Genomic DNA, 23,092 nt, shown 5'->3' on the forward strand with positions numbered 1-23,092 from the left:
CTTCAGCTTCGGGCCTTCGGGCCTAGGAGGTACAGAGGGGTGGAGCAGGTCCTAGGCTCCGCCCCCGTCCGTGGCCACGAGTCTCTTGTTCTAGGGGTGGGACGGTGCCCAGCCCCTAAACCTGGCCATGTAGGGGCCTGGGACTCGTCCCTCGGTATGGTCTGCCTTCAGGCTCTGGAAAGAAGAGGTGTTCCCAAGCTCTGCCCCTTGGCCGCAACCTCAAGTCAGATCTGGGCCTTGGGGCGGAATAGGCCCTAGACTCCGCCCATCTGCCAAGATCGGAAGGTTCCGAAGGGAGGGCGCACCCGGACTAGACTGCAAGCTTCAGCCATCGCTTGCAGCTTCTAGAGGGAGGAGGTGCCCAGGCTCCGCCCCTCGGGGGGCGGAGTGAGGCCCGGGCCCCGCCCCTCTCCCGCAGCAGCTGGTTCCGGCCCGCTCTCCACCGGTCCCGCCTCGCTGCCGGAGCGTCCGGAGGACCGCTCAGTGGGAGGAGCGCGGAGTCGGCCTGGGACATTGCTAGCACCCGCCTGTGTGCTCCGGGAACTGCACTGTGAGCGGTGAGTACCACGCGGCCCCGGGGCGTCCGTGCAGGCCTTTCCCACGGGTGCAGACCCGAGGACACGGGGAGAGCTGCGGGGAGGCGGTGGAGCTGGCTCCTGGGGTGACCTCTCTACTCGCTCCCCAGCCTGCGTCGCTCTGGACTGGGAGTGGCTCTACTCGGCGCCCCGGGAGTTCTCGCCTTGGTGTGAGGGCCGCACCGCCGGGGTGTCATTGTGCCAGGCCCAGCCCACGGGATAGAAAGGAACGATTGTGCCCGGCAGATTGGAGTCCCCAGCACGGGGCGAAGGCAGGCGGGGTGAGGGTAAGAGCCCCCTCAGTGGAAGGGCATAGAGTCCAAGGTGATTGATTGAGAAACCCAAGGAGAACGGGACTGTACCACTCTGGCCAGCCCAGTGCACTAGAACCGCAGATCTCCCTGCAGCACGCATGACAGCCTCCCAGCAGAAGTTGCCGAACTTTTGCATTTAGGACCGGCAGCGCGCCTAAAGAACCTTTGTTATATAGATTGTACCTATTGATTTTTGCAGTGTATAAATACAGCGTATAGACACTTAATATACTTAATTCAGATAGACCGATTCTGTAGTTTCCAAAACACTGTTATTAAGAATGGCATTCTTTAACCTTCCTGCAAATCTCTGCTTAGAAGACACTCAGCCTGTTGCAGTATGACAGGTCATGTAGCTTCTGAAGACTTTTAAGTATATTGGTGAAAATGTAACATTGTATTGCTTAAAGAGTGGTTTTGACCGTCCAAACACCTGCGCCTGTGTTTCTCTGCAGCATACTTTAGAACCACCGAAGTAGCCAGTGCTTAGGAGGCATAGTTCACTGGGTTTGCCACTTTATTTATGGTTCTTCCATTCCGCACCGTGGAGGAGTTAACCTCTGATACCCAGGAGCACTCTGGACCTCACTTTCCAACGGAATACGAGATCCCCACAGTTGGTGGTGGCTTTGGGTGATGTTCATGTGTGCCTTGGTTGTTTCTGTGCCTGCTGAGTTGATGTGTGTAAACCTGATGTAGCACACCAGACCTGTGAGTTCAGGGAGGTGGGTGTGACTAGACCATGCCAAATGTGTAGGGGTTGCTGTAAGATTACCAAGCAGTTGAGAGGTCATGTCTAAAACACCAGGTGGCATGTTTTTGCCTCCTTATCCCTGTGTTCAGTTCTGTTGGGGGTTTCTAGCCTTGGGTCTGTTGAAGTATGGTGTCCCAGTCTCCGAATTCTGCCACTTCCACATTCCTGGTGAGCTCTGTGTGTGGTCCTGCCTCTGCCACTGGAAAGCAGTTGCCCATTGTGTCTGTGTGTGATAGATGGAACCCTGCATTAGAGTCTTTCCTTTGTTTCATGCTGTCTACAGGAATTTGAGATAGAAGTTATATACATATTATCAAAAAATGTATACCTCAAAGCAAACAAGTTTCTTAATCCTCTACCCAAAGAGGCTATTGTGTTCTGATTGAGCAGCTTCAGCACTTTAAGTAATACATTAGAAATGATTGTCCTCATGCTGTTGCTCCCACAGTCGGGAGAAGGGGGCTGGGATCTGAGCCCTTGTGTTCTTGTTATACACATTGTTGATACTGGAGCCTCTCTTATTCATCCTTGAGTAGATGTTTATCTCAGCTCCAACTCTTCTGGACCTTGGGAAATGAATGATTTTAGAAGGTGAAGGGCCTGTCTGGAATTTACAGTCAAGAGCATAGGTAAGTACCGTCCAGTTGAGATCATTTCCTGCCTGTATGTGTACATGAAACACGGTCATGTAAGAAAGCAATACCTGCTAGGAAGGTGTGCATCAAAAAAAGCACATGCAAAGGAAACCAGAGGCCTACATGTAAAGATGACAATTAAAATAAATGGTATTTATTACCTTTTCCCCGACAAACAACATTGTTTGTCTTGTTTGCTCCAATCTCCTGTCTTTTAGGAGCAGATACCTCCTCATGCGACCACTAGAGTCTGCATAGGAAAGTCCCTCCCAACCTGTGTCCGTTCTTGGCCTCGCATTGTGAAGGTTACTTCATCTCTCAGAACTTTCGTGTCTCTGACTTTCCAACTAGACTGTGGTTAGTAGGTGTCCCAAACACCCATGGTTTCCTGAGAGAGATTTATGCTAGTGTTTGTGCACGTGTCTTCTCAACTCTGTGTTCAGCAGTGTTACATTTCTGTAGCTTGAAATGGACCATAATGAGAATATTTATTTACAACATGGAAATCATCCAGCACTCCATGTATGAGTTTTTTTCTACCTGGGAACAAATTGCTAAACATTTACCAGCACACTGCTGCTGTTGGAGCCAAGGTGCATTTAATTTGGTTTCTTTTCTCTTTCTTTTCTCTCTTTCCTTCTTTCTTTCTTTCTTTCTTTCTTTCTTTCTTCCTTCTTTCCTTCCTTCCTTCCTTCCTTTCTTTTCTTTTTGTTTTTTTTGGCAAAGTCAGACTCCTTTGCCTGAACAAAGATATTAGGTATGAGGTGTTTTATTCAAGTCTTCCAAATTTTTGGTAGATGGGGACAGGGAAGGCTGTATTTAAAATATACTAATATTGATCAACATGTGTGTGTGTGTGTGTGTGTGTGTGTGTGTGTGTGTGTGAAAAGCCAGACAGCAAAAACCACAACCATTCAGTTCTTATGCTGCTACTGTAAGAAAGCAGCCATGGCAATATAAGCAAAGGAGCATATCTGTGTTCAAATAAAACTTTATTTACAAAACAGGTACTGGGCCATAGTTTACAAACTCTTACACTAGAATGCTTCAAAAATATCTTCTGTGCAGAAAAGGACGTTCTTCAGGAATTCTGGGACTGGAATCTCCAAGGTGGATGTGTGTGGAAGTTGAAGCTACGGAGGTCTTAGAATCAATCATAGAAGAATGCAGAGTAGGTTGTTAACAGAAGGACTCCATGGTATGCACAGTGAGGGGAATCCTATTCCAGGCTCTCTAGAGCCATCTCAGATTTACACTGGGGTAGATGGACCCGCCTTCTAATACAGTGTAGACTTTAACTGTAGGCACAAACCCAGCAGCATCTCTTTCTTTTTTCCTTCAACTTTGTCTTTTATTTAGTGCATACTTATTGGCAACATGTTTGAGGTCTTTTTTCATTCCTTCTTGTTAATCAAGGACAATATCTCCTTATCCCATTTATCAGCTGTCTGTGAAAAGCCAATAGGGCTTGGCTCGCACTCTGTGGAAAGGAGGGTTCAGTGGGCTGTATCTTCATCCAGGCACCTTCCTCCCAGGCATTTCAGGTGCCACACTTGTTGATAGTAGGATTTACAGGGGAAAAGAAACACCTCAGAAACTATATATCCAGTTAGAAAAGAGTGTGTCAGGGTTAAAATATTGGGTTAAGCTGAAAGTCTGTCTATACAAAAGAAGGAGCAAGTCCGTGAGGGTGAGTGACTAATTGTACTATTGGGCTCAGAAAATGACACCTGAACTTAGAGAGTTTTGACTTGTTGAATTCTGTGAACTAAAGACCCAAAGCATCTCTATCAGCTATCCTAACTTCAGGGGCAGGGACAAACCTTCCTCGTACACATGTATATTATAATATTTATCATATGTGTTATATAGACATGTTTTACACATACTGTAGCTAATGTGCATATTTGTTACCTATATACATACATAAGTTGTATTCCCATGTGATCTCACACCCAGGAATGTCAAGTAGCCTCAGAAATGGAAAACAAACACTAAACTATTAACAGTTGCTATTTCTGAGAAGGAGGGTAAGATGAAACCAACAAGTCAGGAGCCTTTTCTCTCTTAGTGTTTGTGATATAAGAGCCTCATCTCTCCTGTCAGATTCATAGGTTCGTTTTACAACTTAAAGCAAAAAAAAAAGTAAATTAGAACAGCCTATGCCTTTAAAGGGAGATGGGGTGATTTCTTTGGTAAGAATACTCCTACACCACACTCCCCAAATCAGGCCAGTGTCTTAGTGTTCTGTTGCTGCGAAGAGACATCATGAATGGCAACTCTTAGAAAAGAAAGCATTTACTTGAGACTTGCTTAGTTTCAGAGGTTTAGTCCATTATCATCATAACTGGGAACACGGTGGCAGGTGGCAGGAAGGCAGACGTCATGCTGGATCCACATGCAGATCCTCAGGCAGCGAGGAGAAACTCAGAGCCCACCCACAGTGACGTACATCCTCCAACATGCCAGTACTTCCTAATCCTTCTCAAGTAGTGTGACTCCCAGATGACCAAGCATTCAAATATATGAGACCACAGGGGCCATTCCTATTCAAACCACCACAGCAAGTGATATTGTCATGGCACATTTCTGAATGAGTATGTGTAATACTAGTACATATTAACTTAAAATATTCAGAGCAAACCCTCTCAAGTCAAAATATTTCAATTTATATTCCTAGTGTTTGACTTAAATTCTTACCAGAGGTTAAAAGTGCTAAAAGCAAAATGTTTGTTGATGGGCCCTTATGGAAACCCTTGCACTGGAGTTACAAAGATCTAGTACGGTGTTTTTAACATAAGAAGTCTAAAATGAGTATTTTCCTATGATCTCTATTTGTGTGTGTGTGCTCATGGGTACGTACGTACATACATGTGTGTGTGTGTGTGTGTGTGTGTGTGTGTGTGTGTGTGTCCCTGTGTGATTACCTGGGTAAAGAAACTGGTTTGCCACAGTAATGAGTGGATTTCTCTTGGTGATGGGGTTAATGTGGGTTTTAGATTTTCCTCAACCTTGCTTCTTAGAGCTTTGCAGTATAAATACATTCTGCATTTGCTTGTGATAAAAGCTAATCTCTGCACACGGAGGAGACGGTTGCTCCGTTCCTACGATGAGTTACCCACAGGCTGCCTGGCAGCAGAGATTTGCAGGTCATTTTTCCAGTGGAGAGAGGAGAGGAGGGCAAGGCATGGGGAACTGAAAACAGGCACACTGACCACTGGAGTCATTCTGGGCAGTGCTGGGCTAGGCTGTGCTGACTTCCCCCTGGAGTCTGCTGTGACCCTTTGTCCACTTGACTGGGAGTTTAGAAGTTCCTTATAGGTTTAGTGCCATCAGCTGACCATCTTCTTGGATCCTTTGGGTGCCTCCACCCCGTCCCCCCATCAGTCTCTGCCTTTCTGTCTTCTCTTTCACTCACTCACTTGATGTCTCATTTTGAACTATTTTAATAAGAAATTTGGGGCACAAAAGTACATGGAAAAGAGGGTGATCTGGCTTCTACATTCTGAACATTACCTAGTGACCAGTCCCGTTTCCATCCATACCATTCTTCCTCCGTCCTCCCTGTACCAGGAGTTGTCATCTTCATATTCAGCTACTTAAATGAAAAACAAGAACAAACACCTTTCTTCGTGGTTCTTTTGTAGTCTGTCTGTCTGTCTGTCTGTCTGCCTGTCTGCCTGCTTTTCAGTTGCCTCATGTGGGCCAGGTGGAGCCTCTGCAAGCCTTGAACCCTCTCGGCCTTTGCTCTTCCTTTTGCCCCGGCCAACCCTGGCTTTCCTAAAGCCTTTTTCAGATCCCAGTTGTGGCTGTTTATATGGGCTACTCTTTTTTCTGACCCTTCTCATACTGTAATTAAATGTGTGTCTATGCCAGTCTTTTCTGTTAGGTTGTAATCTTTGTATAAAAGGTGTGTCTTTTTATCTTCTTTTCACCTGTGGAACCTAGTAATTACTTCTAAGAAGATGCTCAAGAAATGCATGCCAAGTGAGTTGATAAGACTCGCTGGAGGGGGCCTGGATAGATGGCTCACTAGTTTAAGAATATTAGCTGATCTTCCAAAGAGCCTGGAAGCTTTTTTCCCAGCACCCACATGATAGCTCACAACCGTCTGTAACTCCAGTGTCAGGGGATCCAGTGCCACCTTCTGGCCTCTCCACCTGTACCAGGCACCCAAACAGTGCACATGCACACATGTAGGCAAAACCACTCACATGCAGTAAATAAAAATATATTAAAAAGAATTAATGGAGGAATAAAATGAATGTAAAAGAGATGTTTTCAAACATTACCTGCGGCCAAGTAAAGTTTCTCTCATTTGCATAGATTTTTGAAAGTCTTAAAGAGTTGTGATGGGCCAGTTGTTTGTTTTTCTCGTCTCAAACAAAATTAGCATCTGTATCTGGAGCCTTTAAATCTGTCAGCTCTTACCATGCTTCTTCCTACTCCAGGAAAAAGACTTAGACATCCATATCTTATCGGGTCCCTTTTATTGGGTGAGAGTGTTTCTTGGCTCTGTTTAAAGTATAGATTTAAATCTTTAGCAAGAGGAATAGGCTACTTTTCTAGCCTGCCAAGCTTCGTGCAGTAATTTGGTAACAATCTCATCAGTTACTGTAACTTGTATCATAGAGCTCCCAGAACGTACAGTGCTTAGTATATTAACTCATTCAGTTATCCCAGTATTCCTTGTAATGAGGGGCAGAGATGTACAGACAGGTGCTGTGACTTTAAATCTGCAAAGAAAACAAAGTGATGTTTCTTTAATCTTCCTTAAGAAGACAGAAAAAGTTCTTGTCTACCACCTTAAGGGGCAGTCAAACTCAAGTGCAGATTAGAAACCAAAGAATTGGGGATTAAATGTTACTTTGTAAACTTGCAAGGGCATGAAACCACCTTGCTAAGCACTGTATGTCAGAGCAACTCAGCACGATTCTTACCGCATTAACTACCTTACGACATCTCATTCTCTGAGCCAGCAGTTCCTTAGACTTGGCTGTCAAGAGTTTTCCCAAGCACTCTGACGACTTGGCAGATGAGTCTCCCTACTTTTCTCTCTCATTCACTCCTAACCTTAGGGCAGTTTGGGAACACTTGTCTTTGTATGACTTGCCTTGTGCCGTCACTCCAAATGACTTGTGTGGACCACTGATTATTCGTAGTCCTCCTCGTCCTTTGTATGTTAGCATTACAGGACAGGTTATGACATGGTTCCTGAACATGCACCATTCTAAGTTGGCCTCCTATGTGATTCACTAGTTTGAATCTTTGATTGAGAAGAAGAGCACTCAATAGACTTGCTCAAGAACTGCCAAGAATCTGCCATGTTGGAGAGCTGTACCAGGGAGATGTAAAGACGATGAGCCTTGGGACTCAGGATGTTGTTTCCTGCATTAGCAAAGATAAGGGCTCAGTTGCCTTCATGCTGCTGTTGCCTTTATTATTCACATCAACCCAACCTTTCAGAGTTGTCCAAAGTCAAGGACATTTTAGGGAGCTTGAGGCTATCTGGTCCTCACATAGATGCCTTAGAGTTTGAAGATTATTTGAGTTTAATTTTTTCAAACACTATTTAATTTGGATGTTCATATGTGAAATGACTCTGCCTGTAGCTGAGAGGTTGCATCCTAGGTACAAGAGAGTTGTCTGTGGCAAGGGAGGCCTGAGATTGACTTCTAGCTAGGTTACCACCCAGAGGCCTCAACAGGTGACCTAACCCTTCTGACTGTCTTGTCACCTACAAAATAAAATAGTGGCACCTTGTGGATGAGTTGCTTAAAGATATTATCAGCGCTTTGAGGTGCCTGGCACTGCAGTGACAATCCACATGTCCTTGTGCAGTAGCTGCTTCTGGTCTGTAATGCTGTTAATTACTGTGCTTCCCAGCTTTGGTCCTAACCCCACCCACCTCCGGGACTCAGCAAATGCTTGAGTGAATCCCATCAGTTCCTTCTCTCGTATCAGGAGACCTTGTAGTAAGGTGATGTTATCTCCAAACATATTAGGTCACATTATCCTAAGATACACATGACCCACAGGCCGAATGAAGTTTTGATATTCCTTCCTTGCACTGTCCAAGGAATCCCAGATACCAAGACTCAATGTCACCGGGAGTCACATGTGTAAGCTACGCCACATGTATTCACTGAGCTGGAACTAGAGCGTGGTTGCCAAAGAGTTTGAGGGACTACATTTTGCACTGCTGTTCCTATCTCAACACGTCTGCCTGTGGCTTCAAAAGGATCCAACTGCCTGGCTATGATGATGCCCTGCTGTGGGGCAGGAATATGCTGGTCAGAGACAGGAGCCTCAGGTCCTGCAGACTTTGCTGTTCTTGTGGGAAATCATTGAGACCGGTTCGTGTACATGGGCTTCTGGGAACTTCATTAGCATGGTCATTTTCTCTGCATCCTGACAGTTCTGAGATCCTGACTAGACCACCTTGGACCTCCCAAACCCGATGAATGCCAAGGTAAAAGTGGGCCCGGGAGGTCCCTGGAGGCTACACATACAGCCTTTTGTGGTGACGTCCTAAAATTTAAGTCAAAAGCTCATCCCCACAAAAATTCAAGGGCTTGAGGAAGTCATTCAGGTTCCTTTTTTCTTTTTTTAAATGAGTCTCACCTGCTCTGCAATGTAACTCACCCCTCTGCTCTTCCTCCAAACTTACATACAAGCCAGGAATGGTGGCACATCCGACTCAAATTCTAGCATTGGGAAACTGAGATAAGAGGATTGAGAGTAAAAGGCCAGACTAGGCTATGCATGAAGACCCAGTCTCAAAACAACAACAACAACACACACACACACACACACACAAATACAGGGATTTTAATCCAGCAACAGGACTTCTTTAGCAAGTGATCCCATCCTTAGACTTTCTAGGTCTGTGTAATCTGGCTGGATTTCTGACACACTTTAGATTACAGTATGCTCTGTCTGGGCTACAGACACACCCTTAGCGCACAACTCTAATCCCTAACAGTGAAGGTAAGAATTAGTTTGTAGAAGGAAGCAGGCAAGTTTGAAAGTGATGTCTAATTGAGTGCCAGGAGAAGGTACTCAGGAGTAGCACAAAGAGAAAGTGTAGCAGCTTTTGCCAGAGCATTTTACAAAGGCAGGTGGCAGGGAGAGCAGGCTAGACACAGATGAAGACAGAATGAACCGGAGAATAAGGAGGAGCCAGAAGATTAGAACAGATTGCCAAAGTTAGTGTGAGGCCAAGCAGAGAAATTCACTGAGAGCCAAGAGAAGCCAGATCAAATCAGTCTACTTGGAAGATTAGATTGTATAGAGACTTGAAGCATCCAGGCCTAGACCTTAGAGATAGTTAGAACAGAGAAAGAAATGCTCTGAGCTCAACCCAAGCCATGCATTCATACAGATTGGGCACGGCTCTTGTCTCATTGCATCATCTGAGGAAATAAAGTAACATTTATAACACACACATTCACACACTCACACATACGCAGTCACACACACACACAGTCACACACACTTATTCACACACACATACTCTCACATATACACTTTCACATTCACGCACATTCACAACTTAGATGCAGAGAGCGTAATTGGGGTCTCTGCAGGCAAAACTTACTAAGCCCACTAATGACTGTTAGGAACTACAGAGTGAAGAGCACAGACCCAGAGGAATTGAGGGTTACCTTCCCAAGCAGAGAACAAGGCCAGCTGGCCTAGAGCCTGACCTCTGCCTCAGCAGCTCTGCTTTCTGGATTGGTGTTCTGTGCCTTGTGGCTGTTTTTCCTAGATGTCTCCAGAATCTATAAATGCTGAAATTCAGCAACATTTTGTGAAACTGTTTCAATTAACTACCCAATGATACTAAAAATAGAAATGAGTCTTCTGTTGTTTTGATTTGCTTCAGCTAACTTAAAATGAGTTAATTGGGTCGATTCTTTGTCTTTGAGATACAGGTAAGGACAGAGCCCTCTTCAGGACTGTGAAGTCCCCCAAAAGAACTTACTTATCAGGCATTGCTATGGCCTGCCCCTTTTCCCAGATCATGACCGTATTTACAGAGCCTGTGTGCACGTGCTCGGTATGACATGATCATTTCTGTGCTGCATACCCAGAATTCTCAGTATTGTTTAGTAATGAACTAAAAAGAAACAAAGGTTATGTCAGACTCAGGAAGGAACCACATCTTAATTATCATCTAATATTTTCCTACTGAGTTCATGCCTCATCATAGTTTAACAAACTTTTTTTGTTGAAAGCTTATCATTTAAACCAGGTGAACAGCCAGGAATGTATAACTGTCTCTACAAAGCCCCACCCAGTGGCTGAAAAGCCCCAAGTAGCCTGTTACAGTCCCAGCTTGGTGTTTTCCCTCTGGTCCTCGCTCACCTCCATTCTGGCCTCTACCACAGGGCCTTTGCATGAGATCTCACCCTCTTGCAGATTACTCATACCTTAACTGAGAATTGCGTGGAGGAGCTGTGCCTTCAGTTCTCTGCTTGGGTGGCTTCAATGCGGGACCGTTGGTCACCTGACCCTCCTTCCCATTGCCCCTGAGCTGCCTGTTGGCCTTGCCTCTACTTTACAAAGAGCAGACTCCCCACCCCACATTCTACATGGACACTCACTTGTCTAGTCTCTGTGTACTGGCCTATAATGGTGGGAGCTCTGTCTCTGTGTCTTTGCTGGTGTCTCCCTCAGACCTACCACAATTTCTAAGTCAATTCGTAGAAGTATCTATTGAATGCACAAGTCAGAAATTGTTTTTAGAAGACTTTCTAGACCATTGTCCAAACTTACTTTAGATCCGAGATCTACCTTATTTTGTACATTTGGAAAGCAGAGCACGGAAATGTCGGATGCCTACATGAAAACTAATTGTTTCACATCCATTTAAAACTCTAGAAATATATGGCCTGCTCTCTGGTCAGTCACCTAGGATAGGACAGAAAACTGAAAGAAAATAGACCAATAAGTAACGTCCAAATGTACCAAGAAGAAGACAGCCTGGCACAGGCTTCTGAGAAGGGACGCTTAGCACAATGGCAGCTCTGTGTGTAGTATATAGTCGGTGTTCCATGTAGTCGGTGCTCTATGTAATCGGTACTCCAGAAAAAGGTGCTGCCAGTGCTGCCAGAGCCGGCAACTGCTTCATTGTGTGTGTGTGTGTGTGTGTGTGTGTGTGTGTGTGTGTGTGTGTGTGTGTGTTTGGGGGAGTTTTGGTTTGGTTTGGTTCTTTTGTGACGGGGCCTCATTATGTAGCTCTGGCTGTCCGGGAACTCACTATTTAGATTAGACTAGTGTTGAACTCATATAGATCCACCTGCCTCTGGCCCCCCAATTCTGGGATTAAAGGTGTATACCACCTTTAACTTCTTCCTTTCTCTTTCTTTCTTTCTTTCTTTCTTTCTTTCTTTCTTTCTTTCTTTCTTTCCTTCCTTCCTTCCTTCCTTCCTTCCTTTCTCTCTCTCTCTCTCTCTCTCTCTCTCTCTCTCTCTCTCTCTTTCTCTCTCTCTTTTTTTGAGGTGTGTGTGTGTGTGTGTGTGTGTGAATTCAGTGCCTGCAGGGGCCAGCAGCAGGCATCAGATTATCTGGTGCTGGAGTTGGGTGTGGTTTGGAGACATGGGTGCTGGGAATCAAAGTCAGGTACTCTGGAAGAGCAGTCAGCACTCCTACCTAATCTCTGGGCTGTCCTGCCCCAGGGCCGACCGCCCCAGGGCCATTGCTTTTGCCAATGCCTTTGTCTGTGCCACTGTGGTCTTCTAGTCTCTTCCCAATGTAGATCATCGTACTGGCTTCTCCAGTGAGTCATTTGGTTACAAATGCCACACACGTGACTCTAGCTTCTAGTTATAAGCTAAGAGATTTTCATTGGGTTGAAATAGCTTTTACAAATATCTGGAAGGATCAGAGCTACCCCGTTTCTGAGAAAATCCATTTCCCACGTGCACCCACAACACGCAGACAGCACAGCCTTCCTAGAGCTGGGGACAAGCCATGGTGAGTCTGCCTTTCTGGGGACATCTGACCTCAGTATTTATGCTTATATAGACATCCTTGCTTTTTTTTTTTTTAAACAAAATAAGTTGTTTATAAGTAGCATAATGTTTACACACCAGTCAGTTTGGGAATAGGACCAATTAATTTCTCTTTAAATAGAGAGAAGAAAATGGAGCATAGCATAGCTGTGAACTGAAGTAAACTCTAAACGTGAGGACTGACTTTCGAGTTGAGAGCTGTGAACGTTCAGGCTGTATACGTTCAGAACGGACCATGGGGAAAGGAGGCCACCCGGCAAGAAACGCCGAGGGAACCTCTCCCTGCCGGCACCTAGACTGTAATCTGTAATTTGCTCACCCAAGTGAGCAGTCCTCAGAGTGTGCTCTCTGTGATGTGGTTCCTGCCCTATCAGGCGTGTACAGAGCGTGCAGTTCCCAAGAAACTGATGTACTGCCCCCACACAAAAACTAACAGCCCCAAACTCCGCACTCACCCACCACCAATGGGGTTCTGCTATTCAGGATCACTCCTCTGCTTCCTCCTCTGAGGGTGCAAAGGTAGGTAGTGTTGACTGTAGGGCCTCTTTCACATCAGGCAGCGTGACAGGATTCAACTCTGAGAGTGAGGGTAGCATAGGCCTAGTGAAGCTGTAGGCTGGAGTCCGATGGGGAAGATGCAGTCTCATTTGTCTGGTTTTGTTTGTTTTGTTTTGTTTTGTTTTGTTTTGTTACCCTGATCAGTGGCAGTTTGCTCTAAACTAGTATGTCTTTGGTGGACAGAACTGGCATGCACCCTTTGGTCCTGATGCTGCTTAGTTAGAATATGGCTCAACATACCGTTCAAGCAAGGGTGGTGAGTTGGCATCCATTCCTAAGCGGTTCTCAGTCTTCCTCTTACAATACTCTTGTAATTGCTGCTTGGATATGGAGGTTTAATCTAGGGCCACACATACATAGCAAAGCACCTTGGCCTAGATGGGAATTTTGCTCACAGTTAAACCAATGAGCCTCTTTGCTTGCTGCTGTAGGCAGTGAGGCTCTCAATTGTGCAAGCTCTGGGCCAGTTGTGCAACATATTTTAGAGCTTTGGTTATGTAAGGGGGAACCCAGAGTCTGAGTCTCAAATCCAGGCGCAGAGCAAGGGCTGTCCGATTCCCTCTGGGGTTTCAGCACTGACTCTTATCAATATTAACATCTCACTTACATTCCTTGGGGATTAGAACATTTGGTCACCAGAGGCCATCTCAGTTTGTCACCCAGTTTGACCTTACTGGCAGATAAGCAGTTTACAAATGGAGAAATTCACATATCTAACAGACAAAGCAGAAATATTTAACTTTATTAGCTGTTAAGGAAATATAAAGATTGCTTTTTATATCTTGAAGAAACTTGGCAAAAAGTAAGAACAGATCATCTTGCCTGGTCTGTGCACCTCTGTTCACAGCTGGCAGGAAAGAACGTTAACACAACTTTCCAGGGTGCTTGGGGGGAAAGCGGAGATGTAAAATCCTTTCACCTAGCTGGCCTGCTTCTAGGAACTGACAGCCGAGGACAGTTTAAGTGGATTAGGGGCCTCTAAAGCTCTGTGTACAGAGGCGCGGCATTGTTTGGTGATGTTTGCAAACAGCCAGGTCAGGGTAGGCCTACGTGCGCTGGAAGTTTACCTGACGCTGAATATGCACAAGAGAAGGTTCCAGATCCCACACGGAGACCACAGGACAGTTACCAGCAGACCAAGGAGAACTCAGAACTCCTTATCTGCATGGCTCCGCCTTTATATGTCTATCTCAGATTAGGATATTTGTGCCTGATACTTGGGCTTTTGTTTATTTTGTGATTTCCTCTAAAAACTCAGTGTTTGTAGCCTGCGCTGTCCTTGTGCAGTGTGTCCTGTGAGAATTCTGGCGTGCAGTTCACGTAGCTATCACTTCATAGTAGGTTAGCCTTGAGCCAGTCAGTGTCCTACCAAATGATTAACTTTGCTTCCAGGAGGAGGTACAGTGAAGGGGTCCCCTTTATTAAATCCTCCTGTGTAAGAACTCTTCCGCTTTCACTTGGCTGAGTGGCCAGAGGTGAGTGTTCCAGAGCCCTAAGTATTCCGCTAAGCCTCCAAGGAGGGCGGGCTCTGAATGATTGCCTTAGCTTCGCTCTTTAGGATAGCATTGCCCAAGTCGTCTAATTTTCTCTTCTTTTTTACATGTTTGCTTTTCCTCCTGCCTCTAATATCATTGCATTCTGTGCCTAAAACATCCTGCTATGTATGCGGATGCTTCCCACTTACCCACAGAAGAAGCCAGGATTATGTGCTGGCCAATTCCCCAAATCCACAGTCCACTCTCTGGGCCCATTCCTGTCTTTCAGTGTTCCCAAAACAGAGGAAAGAGGCCAGAGCAAAGCCACAGGGGAGAACGCACAGCTAGAGAGGAAAACTGGAGCCTGTGTTTACTCAAAAGGAGGTAGGGCCCCCTAGCCAGTCGGTGGGCTTCCTGGACAAAGCTGCAGACCTTGGAGTAGTTTGGAGATTGGGGGACTGTGGCAGCACAGGGTTAGGAATGGGTTAGAGTTTGACCAGGGAAAGAAGCTGACCGAGAAAGCATTGGCCATGCCTAGGATCTGTGCTAGATCTGGACCTATTCCCAGCCAAAGGTCCTTTCCCCCACTTCCTCATTGAAATATGGTCATTTGGGGATTTCTTGTGGAATTACCAAGCCACTAGGACCTCCTGTATGGAGATTTGCACCAAGAGTGGTAATGTGAGTGGAGCTGTGGAGTGCCCCTAGATTCTTGAGTCCTCCAGATTATTTCTCAACTTCCAAGCAAAACCAGTTTTTAGTTGCAGTAACACAGCTGCTATTGTTTTTGACCTGTGGCTCAGTAAAGGTGGGCAGGCCATGGATAAGGCATGACTCAGAAGAGGTGCTGGAGGGAAGAATTGTCCCGCCATTCAATGCTGAGCTGGTCCTAAGAGACTTCTGGCAGCTGTCTTCAGTTAGGGGCAGGTGGGTAGCCTGGTTGGACCAGCATTACTTCTACAGCAGGAGTTGAGCAGTGGGGACCGCCAGAGTTCACGCCTCTCTGTGCCTTCCTAGGGTAAATACATTGTAGCATCTCTCGGAAGTAGGAGTGCTGGTGTGTTGCCTTGGCAGAGCTCCTACCAGGACTGCAGAAGACCGCACAGGGCTGCCTTACACAGCTCTTGGCAGAGCTCCTACAGGGCTCCTTACACAGCTCTCCCTCCTGATCCCTTGTTGCTCGTGGGATTTTTACACAACCTTGGGTATAGGTGTAGAAAAAGGCATAGGCTCCAAGTATTTACTGAAATATTAAGAAATGTATTTTAAAATATATCTTTGATATATGTGTTAATGACTATACACACACAATTTTAGTATCTGCTAAGGAAAAAGCAATTCTACACACTAATGGAATGAATGTGCTTCTTTTGTTTCATATGAAGAATTAAATCTTGGCTGAATACGTGATGCTGTAGGGTTGGCGCTGATCGGTATCCTGATTTTATAACCATCAATGCTGACAATGCTGCCTCAAATAAACATAGAATACAAAATGGCAAGTGCGTTCTTAGGGACATTTCAGAAATGGATAGAAACTCTGTTGAGGGGCAGGAGAGATGGCTCAGCGGTTAAGAGCATTGACTCTTATTCCAGAGGTCCTGAGTTCAATTCTCAGCAACCACAAGGTGGCTCACAACCATCTGTAATGGGTTCTGGTCTATGACAGCATGCTTACATACATTAAAAAAAAATCACTCTTAAAGGAAACTCTGTTGAAATCCTAATCCAAAATTGATTTATTTTTTTTTTAAATGAAACTCAAGTTAACGATCAAATTGCACTTTTTAAAAACCAAACATGTTAATACATTACAACTCAAAGAAACACTAATTTGGTACTTAACCAGAACGATAGTAAGAAACATTAAAAGTTTTTTGTTTTCCATAATTAAATTACTCTGTGAGAACAGGAAACTTTGACTGTAGCTCATAATATACAATAGTCTTGAATCTGAGCTGCAGTGCTAGGCAACATTGGTTGGGGTTGTGTGCTGTGTGGACACGCAGTCCTGTGTGCACATGTGTGCTCAGAGGCAGGGATGCAGAGAAGTGGCTCAGCGCAGCATGGGTGAGCACTGCCAGAGCCATCTCAGGATCATTACTCATGATTTCCAGTTGACTTTTCGTAGTTGCATTAAATGGCTCCTGGCCACCCTCCATGCAGTGACGCGCTCCCCCACAGACTGTTGAGCAGCTCAGGGTATGCAGGTCGGTACCGGCTTCTGTTCGCTGAGTAGGAAGTGTTTCCTTTCTCCTCTAACACCTACGAGTAGAGTTCGCTTGGTGACCATGGTACTGTTACCATCTTCCTAAGGAAAAGGGAGGCAGTAAGAACTCTTTACACCAGCCAGTTTCTGCAGGAGCCATATTGGGCACCCTGGCTCTGCAGGCTGGTGGGAGAAACAGGATTCACGTGAGGACGTGTGTTGCACCCAGGGCATCTGAGAGCAATGCTAAGGAAATCAGCTAACTGCCCTCACTGAACGGCAGTAGATATGGGTACAGGTGAGCAGTTGATTTCATTGTACATGTTTGGCTGGCTCCAGGCCTAGCACCTTTAGGACACGATACGGAGATAAGAAGGATTCAGAACGTAAGAGTATCTGAAGAAGCGAGTGACAGATTTGCTCAGTTCTTTGAGTTTTCCACACTTCCTCTGACTGAAGCCCTGGAGATGTTCTTCAGTCAATCTTTTTTTTTTTTTTTTTTTTTTTTTTTTTTTTTTTTTTTTTCGTCTAGGCAGGAGAAACAACAGGTTTATCATTGTAGTTGCTATCATGTGGGGTGAAAAATTTGACCGTGAGGCCTAAGGCGTGGATGGCAAATCCAAAGGATGTAGTAATGTGGTGTTTGTAAATGGATGCCGTCTTCAAATTGATGAATCTCAATTTCACGGGCCCAAAGATTTCCAAACTATTTAAGTAGACAAGTTTTGATTTTTCTTATTAGAGAGTTTTGATGTTTTTTTTTTTTTTTTTTTTTAGACTTGGTTGGTTCCCCTCTTACTAAGGCACACTAACAAGTCTCTTGCATTTGTATGATGCTTCATCTTACATGTACCCCCACTTCAAAAAAGACAACCAACCATAAGGCTGGGGCATGGAGGTGCATGTCTCTTTTAACTCCAGCTCTTAGGAGGTAGAGACAGGTATATCCGTGAGTTCAAGGCCAGTCTTACCACATAGCAAGTTCCAAGTAGCCTGAGTTACACATTGAGACCCTGTCAAAAACAAACAAACAGACAACAAACAGACAGCACATGCTTAAATCACTGCCCCGTGCAGCCTCCTCTCCATGCACTGCTGAGTTTTTTTGTCCACTTGATAGGTGCTGGAGTTATCTAGTGTATTACTCTAGTTACTTTCCTGTTGCTGTGGAAAAGCACTGAGACCAGAGCACCGTACCGAAGAAGAGTTTTTCTGGGCTTTGGGCTCCAGAGGGACCAGAGTCCATGATGACATCACAGACATGGCAGCTGGGTCTGGAAGCTGAGAGCCACAAGCAGGAAGCGGGTGGGGGAGGGACCAGGAATGGCCTGTGGCTTTTTAAATCTCAAAGCTTCACCCCCACCCCCAGTGACACACTTTCTCCAGCAAGGCTACACCTCCTAAAACACCCTGAACAGTGCCACCTACTGGGGACCAAGTGTTTAAGCAGCTAAGCCTCTGGGGGAAGTTCTCATTCAGACCACCACATCTGGGAAGAGGGACACTCCATTAAGAAAATGCCTTGACCAGATTGACCTGTAGGCACATCTCTGGACATTTTCTTGATTAGTAATTGATGTGGAAGGCCCAGGCTGCTGTGGATGATGCCATCCTGGGCAGGCGGTCCTGGGGTCTATAAGAGAGCAAGTTGAGCAATCCATGGGAGAGCAAACCAGTAAGCAGTGTTCTTCTGTGTCCTCTGCATCAGCCCTTCCCTGACCTTCATCGATGACAGACTGTGACCCCAGAGTTGGAAGATGAAACATACCCCTCCCCCCCCCGCAAAAAAATTGATTTTGGTCAGTGTTTTCTCACAACAACAGAAACCCAATATAAGACAGGGAGTCTTGTTGTACTATTAACTCTTAACTGCTTCTCCCCGGACTACCTAGTCCAGGCTGGGTACTCATTCATGAAATGCTTCAGACCAGAAGTGTTTGAATGTTTACATTATAGCTGGGCAGGGTGGCATTTGGCTATAATCCTATACCCAGGAAGCAAAAGAGAATTGCTGGCATAAGTGCAGAGCCACCATTGGCTACATGGTGAGTGACAGGCCAGCCAGGGCTGCATAGACAGACCCTGTGTCAAGTATTCTTGCAAATTATTTTGGTTTTTGAAATATTTGCATGTGTACAATTAGATCTCTTAATGATGAAATGAAGTCTCAATATGAAATCCACTTGTTTATGCTTCACATACCATATGTTTCATATGTGTTTGTGTGTGTGTGTGTGTGTATCTCTAAAGCTAATCTTGTATACTGTTTGTTAGCATACCTGTGTTTTGCTTGTGCCTAATCATGTGAATTCAGTTATAAAATCTTAGGTTTATGGCACTGTCTTAGGATTTTACTGCTGCGAACAGACACCATGACCAATGCAAGTCTTATAAAAGACAACAGGTTCAGTCCAGTATCATCAGGGTGGGGACATGGCAGCATCTAGACAGACATGGTGCAGGAGAAGCTGAGAATTCTGCATCTTCATCTGAAGGCTGCTAGTGGAAGACTGACTTTCAGGTAGCTAGGACTACGGTCTTAAAGCCCACTCCCACAGTGGCACACCTACTCCAACAGGGCCATACCTACTTCAAAAAGGCCACACGTCCAAATAGTGCCACTCCCTGGGCCAAGCATATACAAACCCTCACAGGCATCCTCTCTGTACACAAAAGCTCCAGGCTTTCAGTCATTTTAAATGTAAAATGTTTTGGGTTGGCACTTAGTTCTGTACTGCACTTTGAATTGATGCACAGATAGCTGTTTCTTTTAAATTTTTATCTAGTATTTTAAAAACTTGTATGTGCTCATAGTTTAAAATGTAAAGGATCGTAAAGGATACACAAAACCCAAGCCTTCCTGCTGAGGCAACCAGTCCCAAGACGGACTCTTGTGTCCTTAGTGAAGATTTATACCACTGTAGTGAAGAATTGTAGACACCCACACTTTGCATTCTCACAGACAATTCTACCCTGTGCAATAATACCATCCTGCCATATTGGTCGTTCTATAAATGTATCAACTATCTAAATAATATTTACTCATATAAACCTTGAGATGAAGCAGGGAAATTACTAACTATTGTTATACTTAAATTAAAAATATTAGGGAGGGCTTGGAGAGATGGCTTGGAGGTTAAGAGTACTTGCTATTCTTGCTGAGGACCTAGATTTGGTTCCTAGCACCTACATGGCAGCTCACAACTGGCCTTAACTCCAGTTTCAGGGGATCAAACATCCACTCTGGCAGCAGACACACATGGCACACATATATTTATACATGCAGGCAAACATTCATACACATAAAATAAAAGTAAATAAAAATATTGAAGAATAGATTCATGGAAGGGTGAGTCCCACCTTTGTGTGTTTTGCTCTCAGTTGTATTTTTATGTCTATGGTGGACCTAGGAATGGTGTCCTGAACTAGGATAGCTGTCCCCTGTACACATATGTGGGGAGTTGGAGCCTGACCTGAAGCTCAAAGGAAACAGCATGAGAGGGCAGATTCTCAGATATCAGCACACTGCTACTAAGAGATGCCAAGGCGAATCAAAGACTTCTAACTGTCATATTCAAGTTTACTGAAAATGCTGTAGAAATTTAGAAAGTAGAAAGACATAGAACAGTATCAGAAAACAGGCTCTTGGATCCCTGCTTCCAATACAGCTTTACCAGTTGTGGCTTTATTGAAGCAGAGACAGCAGGATCCTGAGATGTATAAACTCACCTGCATGGCCTCCTGGTTTCTGCTAAAAGATGAGTCCAGCTTCTAGGTCTGTTCATATAGCCACGATTGTCTGTTAGATGGCATCTTTTGTTTCTTTTTGTTTCTGCTTTTTCTACATCAAGTTTTGGAAGAATGTTGGAAGTTTTGAAATAAGAGGGAAGGGTGCTTGGGCTGTTTGCTGTTGTGAGAGGCTAATGCTGGCTTTCAGACATGGTAGCTTTACAAGAAACACATTGTTGAGGCTGTCACTCTTGTGTTGGTTCAAGTCCTAACCCCCTTCCTATTTTGAAAAGTTAATAAAGGATTTATGTATGTAAATGTGTACCATAATTTCTACAAAGGGTCCATCTTCCAAAACCAAGTTATCTTCTATTTTAATTTTTATTAATTCTTTGAGAATTTCATGTGTGAATAAAATATATTTTGATCATATTCATCCTTCCTGTAACCCCTCCCCATTATTTAGTTTTTCAGAGACACGTGACCATCAATAAGCATGAAGAACCCATTTGCACACCTTGCTGAGCCCTTGGACGCTGCCCAACCAGGAAAGAGGTTCTTCAACTTGAATAAATTGGAGGACTCAAGATACGGTGGGTGCACGGCTCTGTGATGTAATTGCTGTTGGCAGCTTGTTTCCTGCTGTGTACCCGATCATGCAGTTACGTAGCCTCTAGGAGAGAGTCGGAAGAGATCACAGGAGACAGTGGGCGAGTGTAGGTTAGATCTACAGATACGCACATTCACCTCCAAATACGCATCTTACTGTCTTGTCTAGTTTGTACTTTTCATATATTTCAAGATAGAATTTCTATTTTGTAAATAAAATAGCTTTTAGAATAAATTATTTTTATATGAAGTGGACATGCTGCATTATGTTTAAGGCATTTAATTGTAAGTAGGTCATTTTTCTCATTTCTTGAGCATTAGTTTCTTAAGAAATATTATTCTGTGTACCTATGAAAATCGATATTGCTTGCTGCATGTCATACATGAGAGTCTAGACTGATCATGAGCTGTGATGACTTAATAGGAATTTTTCTTTCTGTTACTGAATTCAAAATAAACAACCATTTAACATAAATAAATAAATTTTTTAGTCTAGTTTTTTGAGTATTTTCAATTACTGAATGTTTCTGTATGAACAGACATTCAAATTCTGAATGTCTGTTCACTGTACATAGTTTTCACCTTATAGACATTTTAAACTTGTCAATCACTTGGCCCTCTTTCCCTGTTAGAAGAATAATCCGATGTCATGTGTCAAGTTTATCTGAGGATTGGCTTTCAAGAGAGTTGTGAAAAGCAGGTGCCCTGTGGTTTGAGGTTATTAATGCTTTCTACCTTAATCCCCAGGACGCTTACCATTTTCTATCAGAGTTCTCCTGGAGGCAGCCGTTCGGAACTGTGATGAGTTTCTGGTGAAGAAAAATGACATCGAGAATATCCTGAATTGGAATGTCATGCAACATAAGAACATAGAAGTGCCGTTTAAGCCAGCCCGAGTCATACTGCAAGACTTTACGTGAGCCTGACACCTCACCTCACCTCACCTCTCTCTCTCTCTCTCTCTCTCTCTCTCTCTCTCTCTCTCGCTCGCTCGCTCGCTCGCTCGCTCGCTCTTCCCTGCCCCCCCCTGCCTCCCTTGTCAGCCTCCCAAGAAAGTTTTTACTGTAGCAAAAATGCTTTGTCTCTGAGAAACCAGGAGATAAAAGGAAGGCAAGGGGCTCCTGGAACAAGAGAAGCCTGCTCTGTCTCTAGTAGTCACCCCGCCTCACCAGTGACAGGGGTACCATCCTCAGGACTGATCACACTGGGAAGGGTAGAAGACAGCACGCAGGAGGGCTGTGTGGAGTCTCTTGTGCAGGCTGCTGTGCCTGCATACAGTTGTGCCTACCGACCTCAGGGATAGACGAGGTGCTTCGTGAGGCCTGGCTTGCACTCGGCTTGCAGCCTGCTGCTCCTCAAGTCTGTGCTGCCCCTTTTCTCCTCCCTCCCCCCACCCCCCTTAGGCCCCATTGCTCTCTTGCACAGCTTCACATCTACTGTCATGTAATACACATGTAGACAGCGTTAGACATCTGCATGAAACTTAGGAGCCAAAAATGAGGGACACATACATTTGTCTTCCTGCCTGGCGTAGTTCACTCTATAGATTATCTCCATTAGCTGTACATGGTTTAATTTTTAGGGTTAAATTTTATTCTTTGGGGCTAACATCATTTGTACTGTGTGCACCATAATACTGTTTTTATCCACTGCTCTTTCCTAGTTGGTTGCATAACTTAGCTGCTGCTACAGGGCCACAGTGAATGCCAGTGTTCAGTGTCTCTGTGATGTGTTGACTTGGAGACTGGGGTAAATACCCAGAAGTGGTATGGCCAGGTTATTTGGAACATCTCAAAACCATTTAGGTTTTTTTTCTTTTTAAGGAATCCCTGTACTGACTGCCTTTGTGGACACTATGTCCACAGTGTATACTGTTCCCTTTGGTCCATGTCCTCGGTGTGTGTTGATGATTTTCTTGATGACTTCCACTTTGATTAGAGTAAAATGGAATCCCAATGTAATTAACTCACTTTTCTTTAGTGGCTCATGAGGAACTAAACATTTTTATGTGTATATTGGCCATTTGTATTTTATCTTTTAGGAACTGTCTTTTCATTTCATTAGTCTTTTTATTGATTGACTTATTTGCTTGTTTAGTTTTTGAGATCTTTACATATTCTAGATGTTAGTTCTCTGTCTGCTGTATCAATAGCAAAGATCATCTCCCATTGTGTTGGCTGCCCCTTCACTTGATAAGCTATTCCTTTAGTATGTG

At 44.6% G+C, this 23,092-nt stretch overlaps 1 protein-coding gene across 1 annotated transcript in view; it reads left to right on the forward strand.

Moving 5' to 3' along the window:
• The first annotated feature begins 280 nt into the window (after positions 1-280).
• Positions 281-23,092, forward strand: part of Aco1 (aconitase 1) — a 55,745-nt gene continuing 32,933 nt past the window's right edge. The window contains exons 1-3 of the mRNA NM_007386.2: positions 281-557; positions 20,735-20,861; positions 21,625-21,793. Coding sequence (NP_031412.2) covers positions 20,765-20,861; positions 21,625-21,793 — 266 coding nt within the window. The 5' untranslated portion in view covers positions 281-557; positions 20,735-20,764. The remainder of the gene's footprint in view (positions 558-20,734; positions 20,862-21,624; positions 21,794-23,092) is intronic.

The sequence above is a fragment of the Mus musculus genome, chromosome 4 (genome assembly GCF_000001635.26).
Source record: "Mus musculus strain C57BL/6J chromosome 4, GRCm38.p6 C57BL/6J".
Lineage (NCBI taxonomy): Eukaryota > Metazoa > Chordata > Mammalia > Rodentia > Muridae > Mus > Mus musculus.